This window comes from Balaenoptera ricei, chromosome 21 (genome assembly GCF_028023285.1).
Source record: "Balaenoptera ricei isolate mBalRic1 chromosome 21, mBalRic1.hap2, whole genome shotgun sequence".
Lineage (NCBI taxonomy): Eukaryota > Metazoa > Chordata > Mammalia > Artiodactyla > Balaenopteridae > Balaenoptera > Balaenoptera ricei.
The window spans coordinates 26,555,629-26,577,461 of record NC_082659.1 but is presented as its reverse complement, the minus strand read 5'-3'; the positions used below and the strand labels follow the sequence as shown (position 1 = coordinate 26,577,461).

The 21,833-nt window shown below is 42.1% G+C and overlaps 1 protein-coding gene across 18 annotated transcripts in view; it reads left to right on the top strand.

Moving 5' to 3' along the window:
- The window catches only part of FUT10 (fucosyltransferase 10), a 285,646-nt gene that overhangs the window by 7,313 nt on the left and 256,500 nt on the right, over positions 1 to 21,833 (top strand). For 15 of the 18 annotated variants that reach the window (XR_009499870.1, XR_009499868.1, XR_009499873.1 and 12 more), the window contains exons 1-3: positions 8,366 to 8,434; positions 16,149 to 16,501; positions 19,783 to 20,073. Coding sequence is in view for 4 of the 18 variants with exons in the window: in XM_059909300.1 (XP_059765283.1) it covers positions 16,231 to 16,501; positions 19,783 to 20,073 (562 nt within the window). In the remaining 14 variants the exon portion in view is untranslated. Of the gene's footprint in view, positions 1 to 8,365; positions 8,435 to 16,148; positions 16,502 to 19,778; positions 20,074 to 21,833 lie in introns of those variants that run through there. The other 3 variants (XM_059909301.1, XM_059909303.1, XM_059909302.1) reach the window with 3 other exon arrangements.

Here is a 21,833-nt window from a genome sequence, read left to right as displayed (position 1 = left end):
AAAGACCCAACACAGCCAAAAATAAAAATTAGTTAATTAATTAATTTTTAAAAAGTCATAATAAAATGAAAAGAAAAAACAGACTATAAGCAATTTGAAATGTATATTATTGAAGAAGAATTAGAATCCTGAACACATGATGAATTTCTACTAATCAATAAAAAAGAGAAACATCAACAGAAAGTGGGCAAAATATGTGAATAGGTACATCACAGAAAAAGAAACACAGATGGCCAATTAACACAGGAAACGATGTGCTCATTCTAACTTATAATTGTGAAATGTGAATTAGAAATATAACTAGATACCGCTTTACATCAGCAGAATGTCCAAAGTACACCCCATCAATCATAAAATCACAGATGGAGAGGATAAACCAAAATTCTTATTCTGATATGATATATGCAATATACACAACTCCACTTATGAAGTATCCTCACCAAAAACCAATCTGATTTTGAATCTGATTAAGTTTCATGATTTAAATATCATTTTGCGTGAAATAGGAAGGGTGTAGGAACATGCTGGATGACATCATAGCCATGTGTTGGGAAAGGTCATCAGAAAGACGTGACCCCAGGTTTGGCCTTCAAGCTGGACCCGGGCATTCAGCGGCTGCTCACTCCCGTCCTTGAAATGTGCCCTCCGCTTGCCTTCCCCAATCTCGAAGCTGCCCAGGGACACAGCCTGGAGACAGCCATGCAATGTTGAGACCACATGGACTGTGTACATGACCAAGCCCAGGTAATCTTCTGCGTAAACTTGTAAGATTTGGTGGGTGGGTACGGAAATCTGCTTGTCTTACAGCCTCCGATGTAAGTTCCTTTGCTTACTGAACCTGCTGCCCACCAGTCTGGAGCGGTCTGCCTCTTTGGTTTCTCCCTTGCCTGCTTATGGTGGCGGTGGTGCTGGGGTGGGGTGGTGATTTCACGTTTCACCCAGGAAGCTCCCTGGGAGGCTGCGAACCAACAGCGGAAGAGTGAGCCAGGAGACCAAAGAAATGGGCTGTAGGAAAGAGGGATCCACAGGGGAGATCCCAGGTGGGCCCTCCACCTCTCCGTGGGCGGGCGTGGCCGATGTGTGGGATGCCTGTGGGCCAGTGCAGGAGTACGGGGGCGCCCTGAGAACGCCGGCTGCTGCCATGCGCCGTTTCAGGAACTGTGCAGAGCGCCCTGTGACAAAGAAGGGAAACTTGTGGCTGCCACACGGGACTGGCCTCTACTGGGGGCAGTTCGGGGTGGACATCGATGCCCAACTAGAGGCTGAAATGAAAGTTAAAACGTTAGAGGAAGAGCTGAGGTACGGAAGGATGTGCAGTACCCACGGCTCTGCTAGCTCCGGGCTGACACACAGGCTGGGAGAGCAGGTTGGTAAGTTTAGAGACCTGAGCTTGTGACAAACCTGGTTAGGATACTAAGAGGTGGAGTTTCTAGGAAGAAGAAGAAAACAAAGGGGAGGATGTTGCAGTGATTGATGAGAGAAGAACAAAAAGCCTCTTGCCATCTGACTCCTAATACAAAGGGAAACTTTAAATAACAATTACCCCAAAGCCTAGGAGAAAACTTACATTTTTTTCTCTGTCCCTTGTGGTTGTAAATCTTACCGTGTTTTTAAAATGTAAACACCCCAGGAGTTAAACAAAACATTGCCCATAGATACTAAAAAAAAGGGAGTGGGTGAGTGGATGGAGGGCTTTTTCATAAAAGTTCTCTTGCCAAAATCGATTTGTAAAAGAACTAACGTTTTTTTGTTTTTTTTTTTGTTTTTTACAAAGCTAGTAGAAACAATAAGGATGAAAAAAAATCAGTGTATATAAAAAGTAGAATGTGTGTTTCTGGTAAAAGAAGGGTGAGATGCACTTCTGGTAAAGAAAATAAAATGTGTTTTGTTTTTCGATAAAAAAAGTTGCACAATGTAAAAGCTGAGAATTATGTTTTATTGGAGGGCATTAGTGAGGAACTGTTGCAAAGAGGTAAGGGAGGAGCCTAAATATAGGAGTTTTTGCAACAAACAAACAAACCAAAACAAACACAAAAACTGTGTAGTCAAACCTCAAAAGATTACTGCTAATCACAAAAACAGCCATCTCAAGTTAATGATTTTAGTGCTTTTCTATGTATGGGAAGATGCGAGCGTCTGGGTTCACTGAAATTTTTCCACTGATACGCACTTAAGTATCTAGGGCCAGTATCCTGTTTTCCTCCATCCTGAGTTCCCCTCAGGGTGCACCATCAGGGGAGACTGTGGTAGCTGATGGACTGATGGTGGGGAACATTTGTTGTTTACTGGAATGTCAGGCATCTTTTTGTCCACAGATATAAAGGACATGTTTTACATTAAAAAGATAATAATTTTGTCCTAAAATAAAATTATTATTTCAAAATTTAAAAAAAGACGAAACCTAATGAGATATAAAAAGTTACAAAATGTTTATGGAAATCACAAAAGATTTGTAAAATCACAAGTTTTGTAAAAATCAAAAGATTTGTGAAGGAAAAACCTTTAAAAATTTATTTGTGGTCAAGCTAAGATTAAACTAAATTATTTAAATTTAAGAAAAAATGTCAAAAGTGCATGGTACAAAATTAAAATTTGGTTTTCTCTCTGTTAAAAGAATAAAATTTTCTTAGATTATTACTCTGCTTTTTAAAAAATTGTGAACAAAGGTTTTTCTTTACCTTTAATATAGTCTGCCTAGAATACAAAGATTTTGTGTTTAAAAAATTTTTATCAGCTCTTTAACCATGGCTATTTTAAAGTCTTTTATCATTTACAGACAGTTATTGTTTTACTGTGATGCTTTTACAAAGGTGTTTCTACAAAACAAAGGTACTTCACCTTCAAAGAGATTTATAAAAAAAAAAAAAAAAGCTCCAACAAGTACACATTTCTGATAACTAAGATCAACTTGCCTTCACGTGGGAAAGACAATAATAAACCTTTCAAGTGCTTCCCCCAGGTTACCTACACAGGTTACCCATATGTCTTGGGATGGTAACCCAAGACCTGCCCCTGATCTCCTTCCTCACATTAGTAAAACAGGCCAGTTACATTAATGATATAATATTAACACGTGAAGACTTGCCTCTGTTGCAGGACACTTTGTAGGCTTTGCTGAAACATATGGGGAAAAAAAAAAAAAAGATGGACAGTGAACCTGGGGAAAATTAAAGCTCCAGACACCATATAAGGTTCTGAAAGTCATTTGGTCAGATAAGATGCAAGTTATCCCCAACACGGTTTTTGGTAAAATACAAGACTATACAACTCCTAAAAATGTAAAAGAATATAAGCCTTTGTAGGGGGTTGGGGGTTTTAGAGAACTTTTATTCCCCACCTGCCACAATGCCTCCAACCTTTATGCCACCTGGTAAAAAAAAAAGGACATGTGTGCAACTGGGGGTCAGAGCAGTAAGCCACCTTTAAAAAATAAAAAATAATAGTAAAACAGATTAAAGCTCTGGACATCTCCCAAGCAGGACTACATTTGAGTTAGATGTGTCTGTGAATCCACAAGGTCTGGGTCAGATACTATGACAGAGATGACAAAAGAAGAAAATGCCCCTAAGATTTTGGTCCCAACTCTGAAATGGGACAGAACCCCAACCTAGAATCCTATAACCAGTAAAAATATGGAATGAAGGAGAAATCAAGACATGCTGAGATGAAAAACTAAGAGAATTTGTCGCTGGTAAATGTATCCTAAAAGAATGGGTAAAGAAAGTTCTCTAAACAGAAATGATCAACATTGGAATATCAGGAGGGAAGAAAGAACGTGGTAAGAAAAATTATGGATAAATACAGTAGGTTTTGCTTCTCTTCTTGAATGTTCTAAATTATGTTTGACAGTTAAAGCAAAAGTTATAACATTGTTTAATGTGGTTCTAAATGTATGTAGAGGAAGTACTTAAGACAATTATGTTATAAATGGTGAAGGGTAAAGAAATGTAAAGGGAAATAAAGCAAACCTAAATGTGTATGCACCAAACAAAAGAGCTGCTCAATATATACAGCAAAAACTGATAGAACTGAAAGAAGAAATAGACAAATGCACAATTTTAGCTGAACACTTCAATAATTGATAGAACAACTAGACAGAAAAGCAGCAAGCATATAGAAGACCTCAACAACACCATGAACCAATGGGATCTAATCAACATTTATAAATTACTCCATTCAACATTAGAATGCATTCTTTTCAAGTGTACATGGAACATATACCAAGATAGACCATATCCTGAGCCATAAAACAAACCTCAACAAATTTAAAAAGAATTGAAATCATACAGAGTATGTTATCTGCCTACAATGGAATCAGACTAGGAATTAATAACTGGAAGAATAACAGGAAATTTTCCAAACACGTGGAAAGTAAATAATATATTTATAAATAATCAATGTAATCCCAAGGGAAATCAACGCATACATTGAACTGAATGAAAATTAAAAATACAACATCTCAAAATTTGTGGGACACAGCTAATGCAGTGCTGAGAGAAAAATTTATGGCATTAAATGCAAATACATTAGGAAAGAGGAAAAGTACCAATAATCTAAGCTTCTGACTCAAGAACCAAGAGAAAGAAGAGCAAAATCAACCGCAAGCAAGCAGAAGGGAGGAATAATAAAGATAGGGACAGAAATCATTGAAATTGAAAACAGGAAAATAGAGAAAATCAGTGAAACAAAGAGCTGGTGCTTTGAAAAGATTAATTGACAAACTTGTAGAGACTGACAAATTTAAAAAGAGAAAAGACATAAATTTCCAATATCAGGAATGGAACAGGGGATATCACTAAAGATATCAAATGGATAATAAGGGAATACTATGAACAAATTTACACACATACATCTGACAATTGTGATGAAATGAAACAATCCCTTGAAAAACACAAACTACTACGATTTCCTGAATATGAAACAGTAAAAAGTGAGCCATGCAAATGCCTGGGGAACGACCATTCTAAGCATATGAACAAGCAAATCCAAAGGGGCTGAGTTTGGGCATGCTTGGTGTGTCTGAGGAACAGCAAGGGGGCAGTGTGAGTGGAAAGCAATGAGTGAGCTGGAGAATACTGGGAAAGAAAATTGGAGAAGTAGCCAAAAGCCAGATCGTATAAGACCTTATACTTCATGACTTTATTTTACGTGGCTATTTTTGAGTGGAATATGGACATGATCTGATTTGTGATTTTTTTTTAATAATTTTTTTTTTTTGAAATTCACGGTCTTTTATTTATTTATTTATTTATTTATGACTGTGTTGGGTCTTCGTTTCTGTGCGAGGGCTTTCTCTAGTTGTGGCAAGTGGGGACCACTCTTCATCGCGGTGCGCGGGCCTCTCACCATCACGGCCTCTCTTGTTGCGGAGCACAGGCTCCAGACGCGCAAGCTCAGTAACTGTGGCTCACGGGCCCAGTTGCTCCGTGGCATGTGGGATCCCAGACCAGGGCTCGAACCTGTGTCCTCTGCATTGGCAGGCAGATTCTCAACCACTGCGCCACCAGGGAAGCCCTGATTTGTGATTTGAAAGCATCACTCTGGCTGTCATGTGGAGGCAAGTGTGAAAGCAGGGAGCTGTTGGGAAGGTATTACAGTAGTCAAGATGACATGATGTTGACCATCTTTTCCTATGCTGATCTGCCATCTATATATTTTCCTTGGTGATGTGTCCAGGTCTTTTGCCCATTTTTTAATTGGGTTGTTTGCTTTCTTATTGTTGAGTGTTAAGAGTTCTTTGTATATTTTGGATAACCGGACTCTATCATATATAACTTTTGCAAATATTTTCTTCTAGTCTGGACTTGTCTCATTCTCTTGACCTTTATTATCTTTTAATGTCTATGGGGCTGGTAGTGATAGCCCCTCTTTTATTTCTGATATTAGTAATTTGTGTCTTCTCGCTTTTTTACTGGTTAGCCTAGGTAAAGGTTTGTCAAATTTATTGATCTTTTCAAAGAACCAGCTTTTGGTTTCATTGATTTTCTGCTAATTCCATGCTTTCAATTTCATTGATTTCTGCTCTAATTTTTATTATTTCTTCTCTTCTGCTTACTTTGAATTTTTTTTTTTAATTTTATTTATTTATTTATTTATGACTGTGTTGGGTCTTCGTTTCTGTGCAAGGGCTTTCTCTAGTTGCGGGAAGTGGGGGCCACTCTTCATCGCGGTGCGCGGGCATCTCACTATCGCGGCCTATCCTGTTGCGGATCACAGGCTCCAGACGCGCAGGCTCAGCAATTGTGGCTTACGGGCCTAGTCGCTCCGTAGCATGTGGGATCTTCCCAGACCAGGGCTCGAACCCGTGTCCCCTCCATTGGCAGGCAGATTCTCAACCACTGCGCCACCAGGGAAGCCCGCTTACTTTGAATTTAATTTGCTCCTCTTTCTTTAGTTTCCTACAGTGGAAGCTTAGCATATTGATTTTAGATGTTTTCTTTTCTAACATTCAATGATATAATTCAGTGTTACAATTTTCCCTCTAAGCTCTGCTTCCACTGCATCCCACAAATTTTGATAGGTTATATTTTCATTTTCATTTGGTTCGAAATAGTTTGATTTCTCTGGAGAATTTTTCTTTGACCCATGTGTTATTTAGAAATGTGTCGTTTAATCTTCAAATATCTGGGGATGTTCCAAAATATTGCCAAGTATTTTAGAATATTTCTGTTACTGATTTAATTGGTTTAATTCTATTGTGGTCTAAGACCATATTTTGTATGATGTCTATTCTTTGAAATATGTTAAGGTGTGTTTTGTGGCCCCGTATACCTGTCTTTTGATGTACATATGTATGCATGTTTTCTAGGCATGTACCTTGGAGTAAAATTGTGGATCACAAAGCAAGTACATATTTGACTCTAGTAAATACTGATAGACAAGTTTTCTAAAGTGGCTGTAACAATTACACCCCCACTAAGAGTGCACAAGAGTTCCATGTGTTCCACAGCTTTGCCTTTGCTCTGTATTATCAGTTTTAAAATCTATAGCCATTTTGGTGGGTGTGTAGTAGTATATCATTGTTGTGTTAAGTTGCATTTCCCTGATGGTTAACGAAGTTAAGCATCTTTTCACGTACTCATTGGCTATTTGGATTCCTCTTTGGTGAAGTGCTGTGTGTCTTTGGTCCCTTCCCTCCCCCTTTCTATTGGATTGTGTTTTCCTTATTGCACTGTAGGTGTTCTTGCTTTATTCTGAATATGAATTCTTTGTTTGATAAATCGATTGCAGATTTCTTCACCTACTCCCTGGATTGTTTCCAATTCTTTTAATAGTGTCTTTTGATGAACAGTATTTCTTACCTTTTTTAAAAAATTTTTATTTATTTATTTATTTATGGCTGTGCTGGGTCTTCGTTTCTGTGCGAGGGCTTTCTCTAGTTGCGGCGAGCGGGGGCCACTCTTCATCGCGGTGCGCGGGCCTCTCACTATCGTGGCCTCTCTTGTTGCGGAGCACAGGCTTCAGACGCGCAGGCTCAGTAGTTGTGGCTCACGGGCCTAGTTGCTCCGCGGCATGTGGCATCTTCCCAGACCAGGGCTCGAACCCGTGTCCCCTGCATTGGCAGGCAGATTCTCAACCACTGCGCCACCAGGGAAGCCCCAGTATTTCTTACTTTTAATGACATCCAGTTTATCAGTCTTTCCCTTTGTGTTTGGTGTTTTCTAGAAGTTGATATCATTATTAGCAACCTGCTTTTGCAGAGAAGTTAATTGAGGTGCTTGGCACTGGAGCTCTCAGGACCTGGAGGAGAGTGGGGCAGGCCTGTGGCAGCAATCACTGACAGGTTCCTGCAAGTGTGCCCAGCATGTGCATGACTCTGAGGGTCAATCCCTCCTCAAATTTTGATCCCTAGATGCCTCACCTCAGTCCCGGCCCTCCCAAGGTCTTGAAAGACCTCCCTAGGTTTATCACTTCCTGTCTACACTAGGCCAAAATAATTTTAATTGGGTTCTCTGAATTTGGAATTCAGTAGCTAAAAGTCAGTTTTCCTTCTCCAGTGAAATAGAGCTAAATGATCATCCTGCTCAGCCCACCAAGCACTGGCAGCTGATTAAAGGTACCCAGGCCTCTGCTTTGCTTAAAAGGTTCTCAATTTTCCTGAATAGGTGACTTTGAAGGGGCTCCACTCTTAGAGTTTGAGAAGCAGAAGAAAGAGGGTCTCAGGAGCCTCCCAGGAACTTGAGAGGGTTGCGCGCCCCGGGCTGGCAAGTGAGGGGCGGGCGAGTGTTTCCCCAGAACCGAGGTGCCGCAGGCTTTTAAACGGGGCATCCATGAAAACCCGGATCCAGGATCGCTGGGCCTGGACGCGCCGAGGGTTATCCCCTTTCCCAAATCTCCTCTCCGAGTCTTCGCCTGAGCTCCGGCCGGGCGCAAACTGAAAGTGAAAAACCGCGGGGCTGCAGCCGGCGGTGGGAGCCTACTTCTCCGTGACGAGGTGAGTGTGAACCTCTGGGTCTCTCCTGGCTTGAGCAGTGGCTTGGTGGGAGCATAGTCTCGGTGCCGAGAAACGAAAAGAGACTTGGCTGACGCGCGCGGGAGCTGGGACGCTGCCCACCGGACTCACCGCCGTAGGAAACCTCTTTGTGCCCAGACGGGAGTGTGTGTCGGAGGAAGGCGGAGCAGTGTGCTGAGAAGGAATCCAAGTCTGCTTTGGGAAACCTTGGGCAGTGCTTTCCAGGGACACTGCCTGAGATGCAAACCCATCTGGCTGCTGAAAAGCACAGGTGGGAGGCAGGTGATGAGCAGGGGCCTCGGCGGGAGCCCCGGGAAGCGCGCGGGTTCCCGTCGCCTCCACCCCCACCCGCCTCCCAAGGAAGGTTTTCGCGTACCTCCCCGTCTGCCACGATCTTCCCAGCCCCACCAATTCCAGAACCTAACTCCGCCTCTGTGCTTTGTGAACGGCTTCCTTCTTCCCCGCGTCTTGACTGAGAATCACTTGTTGCTAAATTTGTGTGCTGAAGTAGGAGCGATTCTGGCTGTCGAGCTGTAGAGAGCATTGCCTGTTTAACGGAGAAGATGCTCCGCGAGAGTCCCCGGCACTGCAGGCTTTGCTTATCATATGCAAGCCATTTCTTAAGTATTTTTGCACCTGATTAGCGCCCTCAGGACTCAGCTAGTGTAATGGATAAAAAGAACATTGGTGTGATTTAAAGACATTTTGGGGGGCTCTTTTAACGCTTCTTTAATATACAGCAAATGCCACGCAAAATGACTGTTTTGCTCCAGCAGGCCCCAACTGTCACAGCGCCCTGCGATAGTCGGGGAGAGTAGTATGCATGTCGTGACTTGGATTGTTCATTTCATTTGAGGGCTGCTTGTAATTTTGAATCTGGCAAGTTGGTCTTCAGGACCTCAATCTCCTTATACATCCTTCCTTCTCTGAAGATGAGACACCCTAGAAGCTCATGACCACTGGTGGGCTCGTTAGTGATGTCACTCTACAACTAGGGCATTGTTTCTCCTGCCTGGTCCACGTGGTCTCCCAACGGGGACTCTTAAGTGGGTCCTGGCTATTATCTGCATTGAATAAGCAGCCCAGGTATTTGCACAATAAAGGGGCAGAGCCAGCAATCTAGCCTCAGTGTTAGAACTTTCTTCCTCTCCTGCCTGTAAGCCAGAGGCAATGTCCTAGCATCCGAGGATCATTTACGTCTGCCCCATTTTTGAAATTGCTGTCCTGACTCTTCATTTGCTGCCTTCCTGCTAGATGGCAGTGTGTAGCAGTGAATTTAAGTATACAGTCTCAGCTGTTACTGTTCTATGGCTCAGCTTAAATTCTTCTTATCTTAAAACAGCATTTTTGAAAAAAATTCACACTAGGGTTAAAGTTAGGAAATAAAGAAAATGAACGTACCGTTTGGACAAACAATGATGTGATTCATATATGTGTAATTATTGCTCAGTTTGCAGACGTTTCCAACCCATATTTAAATGCTCTCTAAATTTGGAATGTAAAGAGTTGATTTCAGTAAGAAATCTAGTACCTAATTCAATTACCAGCATTCTACAATAAACATTTGTAATAGGGTTCTTGACCATGAGTTTTTAAAAATTAAAAAAAAATAAGTTTATCTTTATTTACAGTATTTTTCAGATATTTATTTACTTGAGAATAAAATTTGAGTTTTCAGAAGTTAATGTTGAATTACTCAAAAGGAGAATAAAGATCAAGTAATCCTAAAACTTGTCACATAAAAATATTTCTTGTTTTATATATGTCCAGAAATCTTTAGTTTGTGATGACTCGGATTGTCTTGATTACTATCTCTTTACTTGATTAATTTTTCTTCTATGTGGTGCTCTTGGGCACTATTCATGGGATCAGAGAGCTTAATTTTGGGATGCAACCTCAGAAGATCATCTGGTCCAGCCCTTCGTCTTTAGGCATCTGAAACATTAGCCAGATTTTGTCATTGTTAATCGGTTCCTCACTCGTGATTACATGAATGATCAAAGCGGTTGAGGGACTTTAATTCACAACTTTTTGCCAGGAAGGAAAATTGTTACTGAGTAACCAGTAAGCCCTTGTTGGAGAAAGAACAGTTAAAAAGAACACCTTCCAAGGAAAAAGAGGAGAAAGAAAGTCCTATTCTCGAGGCGCTGGTTCAGCTCTTAGTGTGATACAGAGTTTTCCCAGTCTTGGACCCCCTCCTCCATTTAAAAAACCTATTTTTTTGGAATGCTTTTATTTGGGTCTTTATATCAGTCTTTTTATTTAGTTGTCTGTCTGGGTTTGTTTTTATCTAGTTTCTACATTAAGTAGACCCACTAAGTGAGATTGTATAAATACTGTATAATTTGAGTGCTTCAGTATGTGTCTGGAATTTAAGAATTTAAGAATGGCATCACCTTCAGTTCTGCAATAGAAAAGTAAAGGTGCTGGTGCTACAACTTCCTTCCCCCCGTTAATCACCCCCGTTAATCACCAGTCTTGATTCACGAGGCTGTCAGTATCCCTTTCTCTCTCATTATTCTCTGTTTGTTTCTCCTGCAATGTGTGCTTGGTCCAAGAGGATCACCTTCCCAGATAGAAATCTGCAAGCCAGAGCACTCTTTACTTAAAAATAAATACTCAGCAAAATATGAAGTCTATTAAAAAAGGGTGAGGAACAGATTAACACAGATAAATGTTAATAAAGAAAACTGGATGAAAGCGTAAACTGTGGAACCATCACACCATGCTCATCAGGCCAAGGGACAGTCTTCTGATAATTAACAACACTGGTCAACTTTTTTTGTTGTTTACATTAGTCAACTTTTTAATGTTCAACAGTTGTTTTATATGTACCCAATAAAGCAGCTTTAAAGAGTTTCCTAAAATCCCCCAGCATTCTCCCCACTGCTGTGATAGAAACAAGCACAAGGTATGGATCTAGATCTCCTGACTTGGTACTGGGGAGGAGTAACCCTTCCCAAAGCAGGTAGCCTTGAACGTCCAGGAGAATGGCTATGGTAGCGAAAGAGGTATGGGTGTTGTAGGTAGGGGCCAGAGCACAGAACAGGAAGCTGTATCCCAGGAACAGCCAGAACAAAGGGTATGTGTGGTAGAAGCTAGAGAAGTAGGGCGGAGTCCAGGGAGTCTTGTTTTCTAAACTGATGAATTTGGTCTTTATCTTGAATTCTTTGGGAAGCCATTGATGGATTTTAATCAGAGGCGAGATATGCAATCTACATTCCAACAACATCTCTACAGCTGAATGGCGGATGCTAGCGGGTCAGACTGGTAGAAATCCCAGTTATCAAGCTTTTGAAGTCACCAAGTAGGAATGGATGAGGAGTGTCGGTGAGGACAAGCAGAGTTGAAGAGAGTTAGTTAAAAATTGCCTGGAGAGTTGTCCGGAGGCCCTTAGGCCTTCCCATCTGCCTCCCTTGTCATCAGCCTTTCCCAGGACAGCACCCCACTTAAAGGGACGCTCTGAGGGTTTACCCATCATAAAATGAAAACAGGTTGGGAGAGTCAACTTATTTGAAAATGGCACTTTGGTGTGAATAATTTAAGTTTGGTAATTAGATATATTCCTTTGAAAGGCTCTCCCTGGTATACCCTTAAACTCAGTTAAGACAGTCGCTCATTAACCCAAATGACTCACCAATCACTAGAGGAGAGATGATCCAAGGAGGCTTCCCAGAGCTCCCCGGTGTGTGGCACCTAGGGTTGGCTTCTCATTTTACACTCAGAGACACAGCGCAGAAATCTTCTTCGTCCCATTTCTGAGACCCTTCACCTGCACCTTGGGCCGGCCCTGTGTGGCTGACATTTGAAGCTGGCATCCTCAGGCTGCTAGTTCACTTTCAGATGTTCAGTCTCTCTTCTGTCCATTTTAATTCAAATTAAAGCGGACAGCGCTGAAATTATTTTGGAGTGAAAGTGTTGCTGGTTTTGATGGAATAGCACTTGGAGGAGTGTGAGGTGGTCACGCTCAGCTCCAGACCCCTCTCTGGGCAGCAGATGGCCGGCCCCAGGCCGTGAACACAGCCGTATGATGCATTTCAGAGCTCAGTGCTTGGGTCAAGAGGGTCGGTTAGTAAGTCCATTTCAGATGTTATCTACATGGTTGTCTGAACAAACACACACTACTCCAGCCTGGGAAGGAGTGTTCTGGGGCACTCTCTTGGAGGACTCTGAGATTCACCCTGGGGGCAACGATGAAACAGAAGGGAGCCTTCTTCTTGGGGACCCATTGGAGTCCCATTGTATTGGAGCTTGTTGGCCTTCACGGTGCTCTCTGCAAGCCCATCTGTCCCACCAGCCGGGGAACTGCTTACTTGATGACAAACTCCCAGGTAATTAATGCCATACGTATATTAGATTGATGTGCCCCAAGGCCTGGTTGATTGCTGCCTGCTCTAAATCATAATACCATCTACACTAGCTGATTCTCTTCTTTAGTGGTGGGTATTTATCCACAGCTCAGTCCTTGAGACCATACTACGTACTTCTGGTTTGGGGAATATGACCTAAATTGAGATTCTTTGAATGGAAGGGAATTTGTAACCTTAAATTCTTCTGTCATAATTTGTACAGCCATGTGAAGACTTAAAAAGGCCCGAGGACAGGTCTGAGCCATGTACTAGCTGTAAAAATATCCCAAACTATGTCCTCACACACTCTCTCCATCTTTTGTTTTCCTTTATTCCTGACTCTTTTGTACTCTTAACAAGCTGTCACTATTTTCCCCTTCTCTTTCTTTTCCACTGATCTTGGAGCCAGGTGACCTGATTTCTAGACCCACGTCATCTTTTTTTTTTTTTTTTAATTTATTTATTTTTGGCTGTGTTGGGTCTTCATTTCTGTGCGAGGACTTTCTCTAGTTGAGTGGGAGCCACTCTTCATCGCAGTGCGCAGACCTCTCACTCTTCATCGTGGTGCACGGGCCTCTCACTATTGCGGCCTCTCTTGTTGCGGAGCACAGGCTCCAGACGCACAGGCTCAGTAGTTATGGCTCACTCAGTAGTTGTGGCTCACGGGCCTAGTTGCTCCGCGGCATGTGGGATCTTCCCAGACCAGGGCTCGAACCCATGTGCCCTGCATTGGCAGGCAGATTCTCAACCACTGCGCCACCAGGGAAGCCCCCCACGTCATCTTTAAAAACTATGATCCTGGGTAAATCACTTAAACTTACCAAGGATCGGTTTCCTTATTTGTGGGAACCGAGAATAATAATAATGGCCGTACCTACATTACAAAGTGGTTAATGGATAAGATTAAGTGGAGTGATATATTGAAAAATCTTTTGAAAATGATTTAGCTTTATATCCATTTAAAGTGGTAATATTATTTCATTACCTAATCTGGGTTACATTAATTGTAGTTATAATAAATTGCTTTTGCATATTAAATGAAAAATAGATAATCTTTCTGTTATAAAAGGGAAAGAAATAATGAGAGTTAACATTTATTCTTTACTGTGAAGAAACTGGGGCTTAGAAAGATTTAGCAACTTGTCCAAATGTATATTACGTATAAATGACAGCTAGGATTGGTGCCCAAATGTGCTAGCTCCCCATTTTATGTGATTAATAGCTACTAGCATCTACTGAGTAGAAGGAAGGGCGCTTTTCAGGTTCTTTAGGACTTTTGATACTTTTTTCCCTGGTACATCATCTGACAGAGAGCTATTGTACACAGGTTTTTTTCTGTGATTTAGGCAGATAAGCTGTGAGTGTTAGTATTATCTGGTGGGAATTTTATAGCCTTTGTGTTAACAAAATATAAAAAGAATGTGTGAACTTCAGAGTCTGACTAGTTTCTGGTTGTATTACTCATCAAAGTTACAGTCTTGGGCAAGTTACTTTACTTCCTTCAAATTCAGTTTTCTTACCCTTAAAAACGAGGCTAAAAATTGCTACTTCATGAGTTGTTGGAAGGACTGAATGAGCTCATGCATGCTGAGTACTTAAGAAAGGACGTAATAGGTCACTCAACAAATATTCGTGATCTCTTTTTCTTTGGCAAAGTATTTCCTCCTCGTGAAGTTCCAGTTGATCTGTCAGTATCATACTTTATATGAATTCAACTTCATTTTCCACTTAAAGCTGTGATAAAAATTATAATAATATTTAAACATGAGGATAGCAAACATTTCTTGGATATTTATTATGTGTCAGGCTCTGAAATAAGTGTTTTGCCAGTTTTAGCTCATAGAATTCTCACAGTAACTCTGATTAGGCACCTTATTATTATTATTTTTTTAAACATCTTTATTGGAGTATAATTGCTTTACAATGGTGTGTTAGTTTCTGCTTTATAACAAAGTGAATCAGTTATACATATACATATGTTCCCATATCTCTTCCCTCTTGCATCTCCCTCCCTCCCACCCTCCCCATCCCACCCCTCTAGGTGGTCACAGAGCACCGAGCTGATCTCCCTGTGCTATGCGGCTGCTTCCCACTAGATATCTATTTTACATTTGGTAGTGTGTATATGTCCGTGCCACTCTCTCACCCTGTCACATCTCACCCCACCCCCTCCCCATATCCTCAAGTCCATTCTGTAGTAGGTCTGTGTCTTTATTCCCATCTTGCCACTAGGTTCTTCATGATCTACGCTTTGGGAATTGAATCAAGGAGAGGCTGGGGAGTTGAGATTTGAATCCTGGCAGGCTGACTCCAGAGCCCGTTCTCTTAGACACTGTGGATTGCGGGACTTCCGTGGATGAAAGAAGAAAAATGCGCTTTTGGCTGTTTCTGAGACCAAGAGTTATTTTGTTTCTGAGGAGAAGAAATAGCCTAGACTTAAAAGCTAATTAAGGTTGATGCATGAGAGGGGAGCCTACCTTTAAGACCAAGGCATTTAACCAGAATTCTACATCATTTTTATATTTCTCATTGTATCTTCAATTCTGTATCCGAGAGGTGTACGGTCAGATCTTAGGATCAGCCCCTGGAGCACTCCCTTCCTCTGGAATGTTGATCCTTGCTTTCCTCTGAACTCCACAGGGTCATTTGCTCAAGACATTTGACTTCAGAGAACCCCGGGAATAAGAGGCATTCTATGGGACTATTTAGCACATTTAAAAAACTTTTGGAAAAGATCATCCATTTCAGTTGGATGGAAATCTTATTTCAAGATGTCCAGAGAACCATACTGCCCATATAACCCACTGCTTTAGTGCACTTGCCATAAAAGACTGAACAAATTAATCAGTAATCTGAATTCCTTATGTTGTAGCTGAAGTTGTTTTCCTTGGGGGGAACTGGGGTCAGTTGATCATTTCCATTTCTAATCAATGCCTGAAACTTTAATTTGTTTTTTCCCTAATTTTTACAGGAGTGGGTGGACAGTCCTGGTTATTTCTGCTCCACTTCTCTGCTGTTTTGAAACTTAGATAGAAGGAAATGACTACATGTCAATGACTTTTGGAATTCAAGTCTGATGGCAGGGAAAATTAAGTGGAAGCATCATTTTAGTCTCGGGACCTGATTGTCGATCTCTCACTCTCCTGTAATGGACTTTCTGACCTTGGGCAAGTCACTTCATCTCTCTGGTCCTGGTTTCCTCATCTGTGAGTGAGGTATTAGGTCTAAATGATCTCAAAGGCTCCTTTTACTTTTAAAGCTTTGGGTTTCTTCTACACGGTAACCCTGCAAGACTTCATTTATGAAATCTTCTGCACTATGGCTAAAATATTGTTCATTTGTTACAGACTTTTTTTGATGCCTTCTGGTTTAAATAACCTCCAGCTGCTCTGATGATCGCTTAAGAAGACTGCATGCTGTCCCCTTTCAATGCCAAGCCAGGCCCACTCAGAAGCTCAGTTCTCAGTCCTTCATGGAGACCAGGTCCCAGCAGGAATGGCAGTGGAGGAAATTGGCACCCAGATGGTTCCTCCACGTGAAGTTGTCTTGGGCTGCGGGCCGACTCGAGAACACCTGGTGACCAGGCTAGCCCTCTGCCAGTCACCCAGGGCAGGGCAGCATGGTGCGGATTCGGAGGAGGAAGCTTCTGGCATCTTGCCTGTGCGTCACGGCTACTGTCTTTCTGCTCGTCACACTCCAGGTACCAAGAATGTGGGTTATGCAGTGTTGATTCCTGGGCCTTTGCCACCCACCCCGTTCTCTCCAAGTACTTTACTTTTTGCATCATCTCTCAGGATCAGGATTTTCTATGTAAAGCAAGGAAAATACTTTCTTTTTTAACAGACGAAACTGAGGTTCAGTGAGCGGATGTGTCAGGTTTAGTGAGTGGATGTGTCAGGTAGAAACAAAATCAGTGAGTTAGGGGATCAGTTTGCGACTCTTGCAGGGTACTGGCTTTAGAGTAGCAGAAGGTAGAGTTCTGTCTGTCTTATTGGGTCAGAAATGGATGGCTTCCTCCAAGTCATGATCCCTTCTGAAAGATGCCATTCTTCTTTTGTTTTGTTTTGTTTTGTTTTCTTATTTTGGCCCTGCTGTGTGGCTTGCAGGATCTTAGTTTTCTGACCAGGGATCGAACCCCCACCCTCGGCAGGAAAAACACAGAGTCCTAACCACAGGACCGCCAGGAAATTCCCTTCTGTTTTTTAAAAAAATTAATTTTAATTAATTAATTAATTATTTTGGCTGCGTTGGGTCTTCGTTGCTGTGTGTGGGCTTCTCATTGCGGTGGCTTCTCTCATTGTGGAGCACGGGCTCTAGGCGCACGGGCTTCAGTAGTTGCAGCACGCGGGCTCAATAGTTGTGGCGCGTGGGCTTAGCTGCTCCGCAGCGTGTGGGATCTTCCCGGAGCAGGGCTCGAACCCGTGTCCCCTGCATTGGAAGATGGATTCTTAACCACTGCGCCACCAGGGAAGTCCCCAAAAGATGCCATTCTTGAAGAAGTAGTGACTATTCTGAGGACAAGCTAGTCGCTCTGCAGGACACACACATCTGCATTAATAAATTTGTCTGTAGTAGGGTGAGTGACCTGAAACGTTTCTTCAGTCCCCCCATTTATTTCATTTAGTTGGTTATTCTCAACTTCATTTGCTGATTTCAAAGTAAAATAAAAGTTTCACAGTGATAGTAAAAGTAGAAATACGAGTTGAGATATTTTTAGCACCCACTCAAGGACCAGCTGTCCATTTCAAAATCCAAGAGGACTTTTAAAGATTATTTGTGGATGTGAGTAGTTCAGATGTGGAGCTGATGGAGACAGAAGTGTTCTCTGGGCGTGTTATTCTGGAGGGCTTCCCTTCTCCTCGCTTAGGACTGAATGAGCTTATGCTTATCAAAGGACTTTGGCAGATAGTACTGCACTGTACTTCCACCACCTTCCACTGCCAGGTTGGGATCCTGGTCAGAGGAAACCCCTGGCTCCCTGCATGTCTGTCTTGGAGGTGGGTATCCAGGACCTGCTTGAACTGGAGGGGCTGGAGTTTTCTGCTTCAGAAATCTCTCTCCTTAAAGCAATCCCTATTATTCTTTTTTTTTTTTTTATTTAAAAAAAATTTTTAGGCCACGCCCTGCGGCGTGTAGGACCATAGTTCCCCGACCAGGGAACAAACCCGTGCCCCCTGCATTGGGAGCATGGAGTCTTAACCATTGGACTGCCAGGGAAGTCCCAGTCCCTATTATTTGGATACGACCTTATACCTCACATAGTAGACTTTGATCAGAAATGTGGAGCAAAATTTGTCTTTGAAGTTATAAACATGGCTTTCTAAACGTGTTTCTTTCAAGTTGCTGGTTGTATATTTGCAGGAAAGGTTGGGTGAAAAGAGTGTTTGTAGCTACAAGTCAACTCCATTCCATCAAGCTATTGGGGAGTAGCCACATTATTATGTTATCATAAAGAGGCTTAGAAAGTTATTGGCAAGGGCTTTTAGTTTTCAGTGATGGTTTTACTGTTCTAATGATGACTTTGGTGTCACAAGTGAACTGTGCTTTTTTTTTTAAAGCTAATAGAATTCTTTCTTCCATTTGGAATACTATGTGGCGTTCACTGAGTGGCTCTTAATAGCTTTTTGGCCTTGGATCCCTCAGAGAATCCAGTGAACATTATAGACCCTCCCCAGGGAGTTACAGACTCTGTATCACCTCAGTGGGCAGGGCCCTTTTCTGACACCAAAGGTAGCAAATACATAAAGAAGGCACCACCACTGGCTGCTGAGAGTGGGGTCTGCGGGCCACACAGGTAGTGCCCTCTGTTGACAAGTGGACCAGTTAATACGTGAAAATATGCCTTCTTTTACCAGCTTTATTTGTTGTATAGTGTGACTACTAATGTTTTGTTATATATGAAACAGACCAGCCCCTACTTTATACTGCTCTCTCTAACATATTTTTGTAATGCCATGTCAATATCAAACCTTAAAGTTTGATGAAAAGGCAGCACTTTTGGAGAGCTACTGCCCCTCTGATTTCACTCAGTCTACCCTGCCCTTCAGATTACTGTGATTGATGACCTAGCTCTCCAGGACCCAGACTCTCTTGAAATAAATTAAAAAACATGGTTTTAAGTGAGAAGGAGCCCAGTACTTATGCCATCTCTATGCCATAGTGGATATTATTAGAAATATAAAATCCATGTTATGGCTCCTTTAATTGTACGAAAAGGAAACCAACTGGTAATTTATAACTTATTTTCCCCAGAGTGCAATCTCCAGCAATAGCCAGATAATAACCCTGACTCTCACAGGTTTCATTAAGAGACACAACCACTTCTGGATTCTGTATTTGCCTATGAAATGGAGGAGAGATGTATCTGTTACGTGTTTAGTGGAATGCAGCATCCTTGTTGGTAGATATTTTGGAGGCTGTGTCCCTACCCTAATCCCTGGAAACTGTGATATGTTACTTTACTTGGCAAAAGGGACTTTGTAAATAGATGGGATTATAGGGACACACCTTGAGGTGAGGAGATAACCCTGAATTATCTGTGCAGGCCCAGTGTAATCTCATGAGTCCTTAAAAGAGAAGACTCTTTCCTGGCTGTGGTCACAGAGAGATACGATAACAGGAGAAGGGTCAGAGACATGCAACGTTGCTGGTTTTGAAGATGGAGGAAGGGGGCCATGAGCCAAGAACTGTGGGTGCCTCTAAAAGAAAAGCAAGAAAACAAATTCCCCACCAGCGTTTCCTGAAAAATGGCATAGCCCTGCCAACACCTTGATTTTAGCCCAGTGAGACCATTTCAGACTTCTGACCTCCAGAATCGTATGATAATAAATTTGCATCATTTTAAGTTGCTCAGTTTGTGATAATTTGTTATGGTAGCAATAGAAAACTAATAAGAAGCTAAATCATCAAGATGCATGGGAGATGTACAGAAGGAAATTAAACAGTCTGACACTGGCAATAATCGTCATCTCTTTTAGGTAGTGGTTGAGCTGGGAAAATTTGAAGGGAAGAAGTTTAAAAATTCTAATTTGAAAGACGGACATGCACAAATGGAAGAAGAGCCTATACATCTCCATCCATTCCTTAAGAGAGGAGGACTGACCCTGAATAGGAAAAAAACATTGGCAGCTGATAGCTACCCCATCATGCTCTGGTGGTCCCCACTGACTGGGGAAAATGGAAGGCTAGGCCAGTGCGGGGCAGACACTTGTTTCTTCACCATCAACCGGACCTACCTCCATCATCACAGGACCAAAGCCTTCCTCTTCTATGGTAAGTAGGGCTTTTGCCTTTCTCCCTTAGCTTGCTGACATCCTACTTCAACACTGAGTTACTGCCTTTCTCCCAAGGAAGAGATGGTGGGCTCCCCTTGAAAGCACTTGGCACGCCCGATTTCCTCTGCACTTGCTCTGTGGAAGGCCTGAGCATTGAGCAAATACAATAAATCGGTGAGCTGGACCAACAGAGGGGTGGTTGGCTGGGCCACTTGGTATTTATGGGGGAGAAGACCTAGTTCTTTTCACCTTTTCACATTTGGGTATTGTGCTTACTGAATTTGTTATTTAGGAATTGGCTATTGATTATACTGCTGATATTAATTCAGAATGTCATCTGTGATAATGGCCAGGAGATTTTGATTACCATAACAGATGTTTAATTGGACATAAGCTCAGCACAGTATGATCTCATTACTCAGAAATAAAAATAAAAAGATTGTTCAGCATCAGCTTTCAAGAGCAAGTTGGTATTCATCACTTCCCGAGGCTGATTCTATGTCATGCTGGCATTGAAGGGCAGCCAGACCCAGCCAGGTGGAGGTAGCAAGATGCCAGCAGCTGTTAGAAATATGGAGCTCCTGGGTGCTGAGTGGTAGGGGCACGGGGGAACACAGATTAGCAAGCTTGACCAAAGATAGGCAAGGTTAATCACTAAGGTTAGGAAGTCAGTGAAAGGACATCTGCTTTAGAGTGTGGTATGAATGTGTGTGTGTGTGTGTGTGTGTGTGTAGTGCTGGCTTTGGAGTGGCAGGACTGAGACTGGGCTGTAGGGCTGAGTCATCCTCAGTGATCTGCCCAACAACAACTTAAATAAAGCAGAAAATGGGCTCGGCAGGAATCAGGTGGTGTGTGTGCCCCACAGTTGGTCAGCGCTGCAGAGCAATGGGCACTCATGCCTGGTAGAGGTGAGGAGGCAGGGAATTCCAGGCACTCACACATCCAGATGTGGTGGAGCCCAGAGCCTCCAAAGGCCTGCAGGCGTCCCCATGCGCTTGCTTTCCTCCTCTGCTCTTAGAGGGGCATCAGCGAAGGTCTGAGGAGTGACGGCTGTTTGTCCAGGGCCAGGCTGGTGGCTGATTTTTTCTGAGGGGCGAACAACCCTCTGAATAGTGTCAGATGCTTATTTTGAACATCACTCGATTTCAGGTCCCACTGAAGGTGTAATGTAACATATGGAATTGCATCCTGATACCTTTTTCTAAAATCCAAAGAATTCTGAATTCTGAAACACATAAATCTCTGAGAGTTTGGATAAGGGACTATAATCCTCTAGTGGTGTTTTGAGATGAAGCAACATTAAATGTATGAGTTTAATTTCCCAAATTTTACCAGGAGACCCTAGACATACTTCAGTTAGACACAAAAATATATAGATAATGGAATGGGTACTTACGTACTTACTACATAGCTTAAGAAATAAAATATTACAAGTAAAATTGAAAGCCTCTATGAGCCCCTCACTGACCCCATCCCATTTCCTTCCTCCTACCGGGAGGGAATCATGATCCTGAAGTTGGTGTGTGTGTGTATGTGTGTGTGTGTGTGTGTGTGTGTGTGTGTTTAAACAACATATAGTATTTTTTTGTATGTTTTAAAAATTACATAAATAGTATGATATGTTAACCTTCTCTCTCTGTAACTTACTTTTTTCTTACATGGTTTTTGAGGTTTATTAATGTTGGGTCCTTGTAGCTCCAGTTCACCCATTTTACTGTCGTATAGAATTCCGTTGTATTTACACATCAGACTTCATTT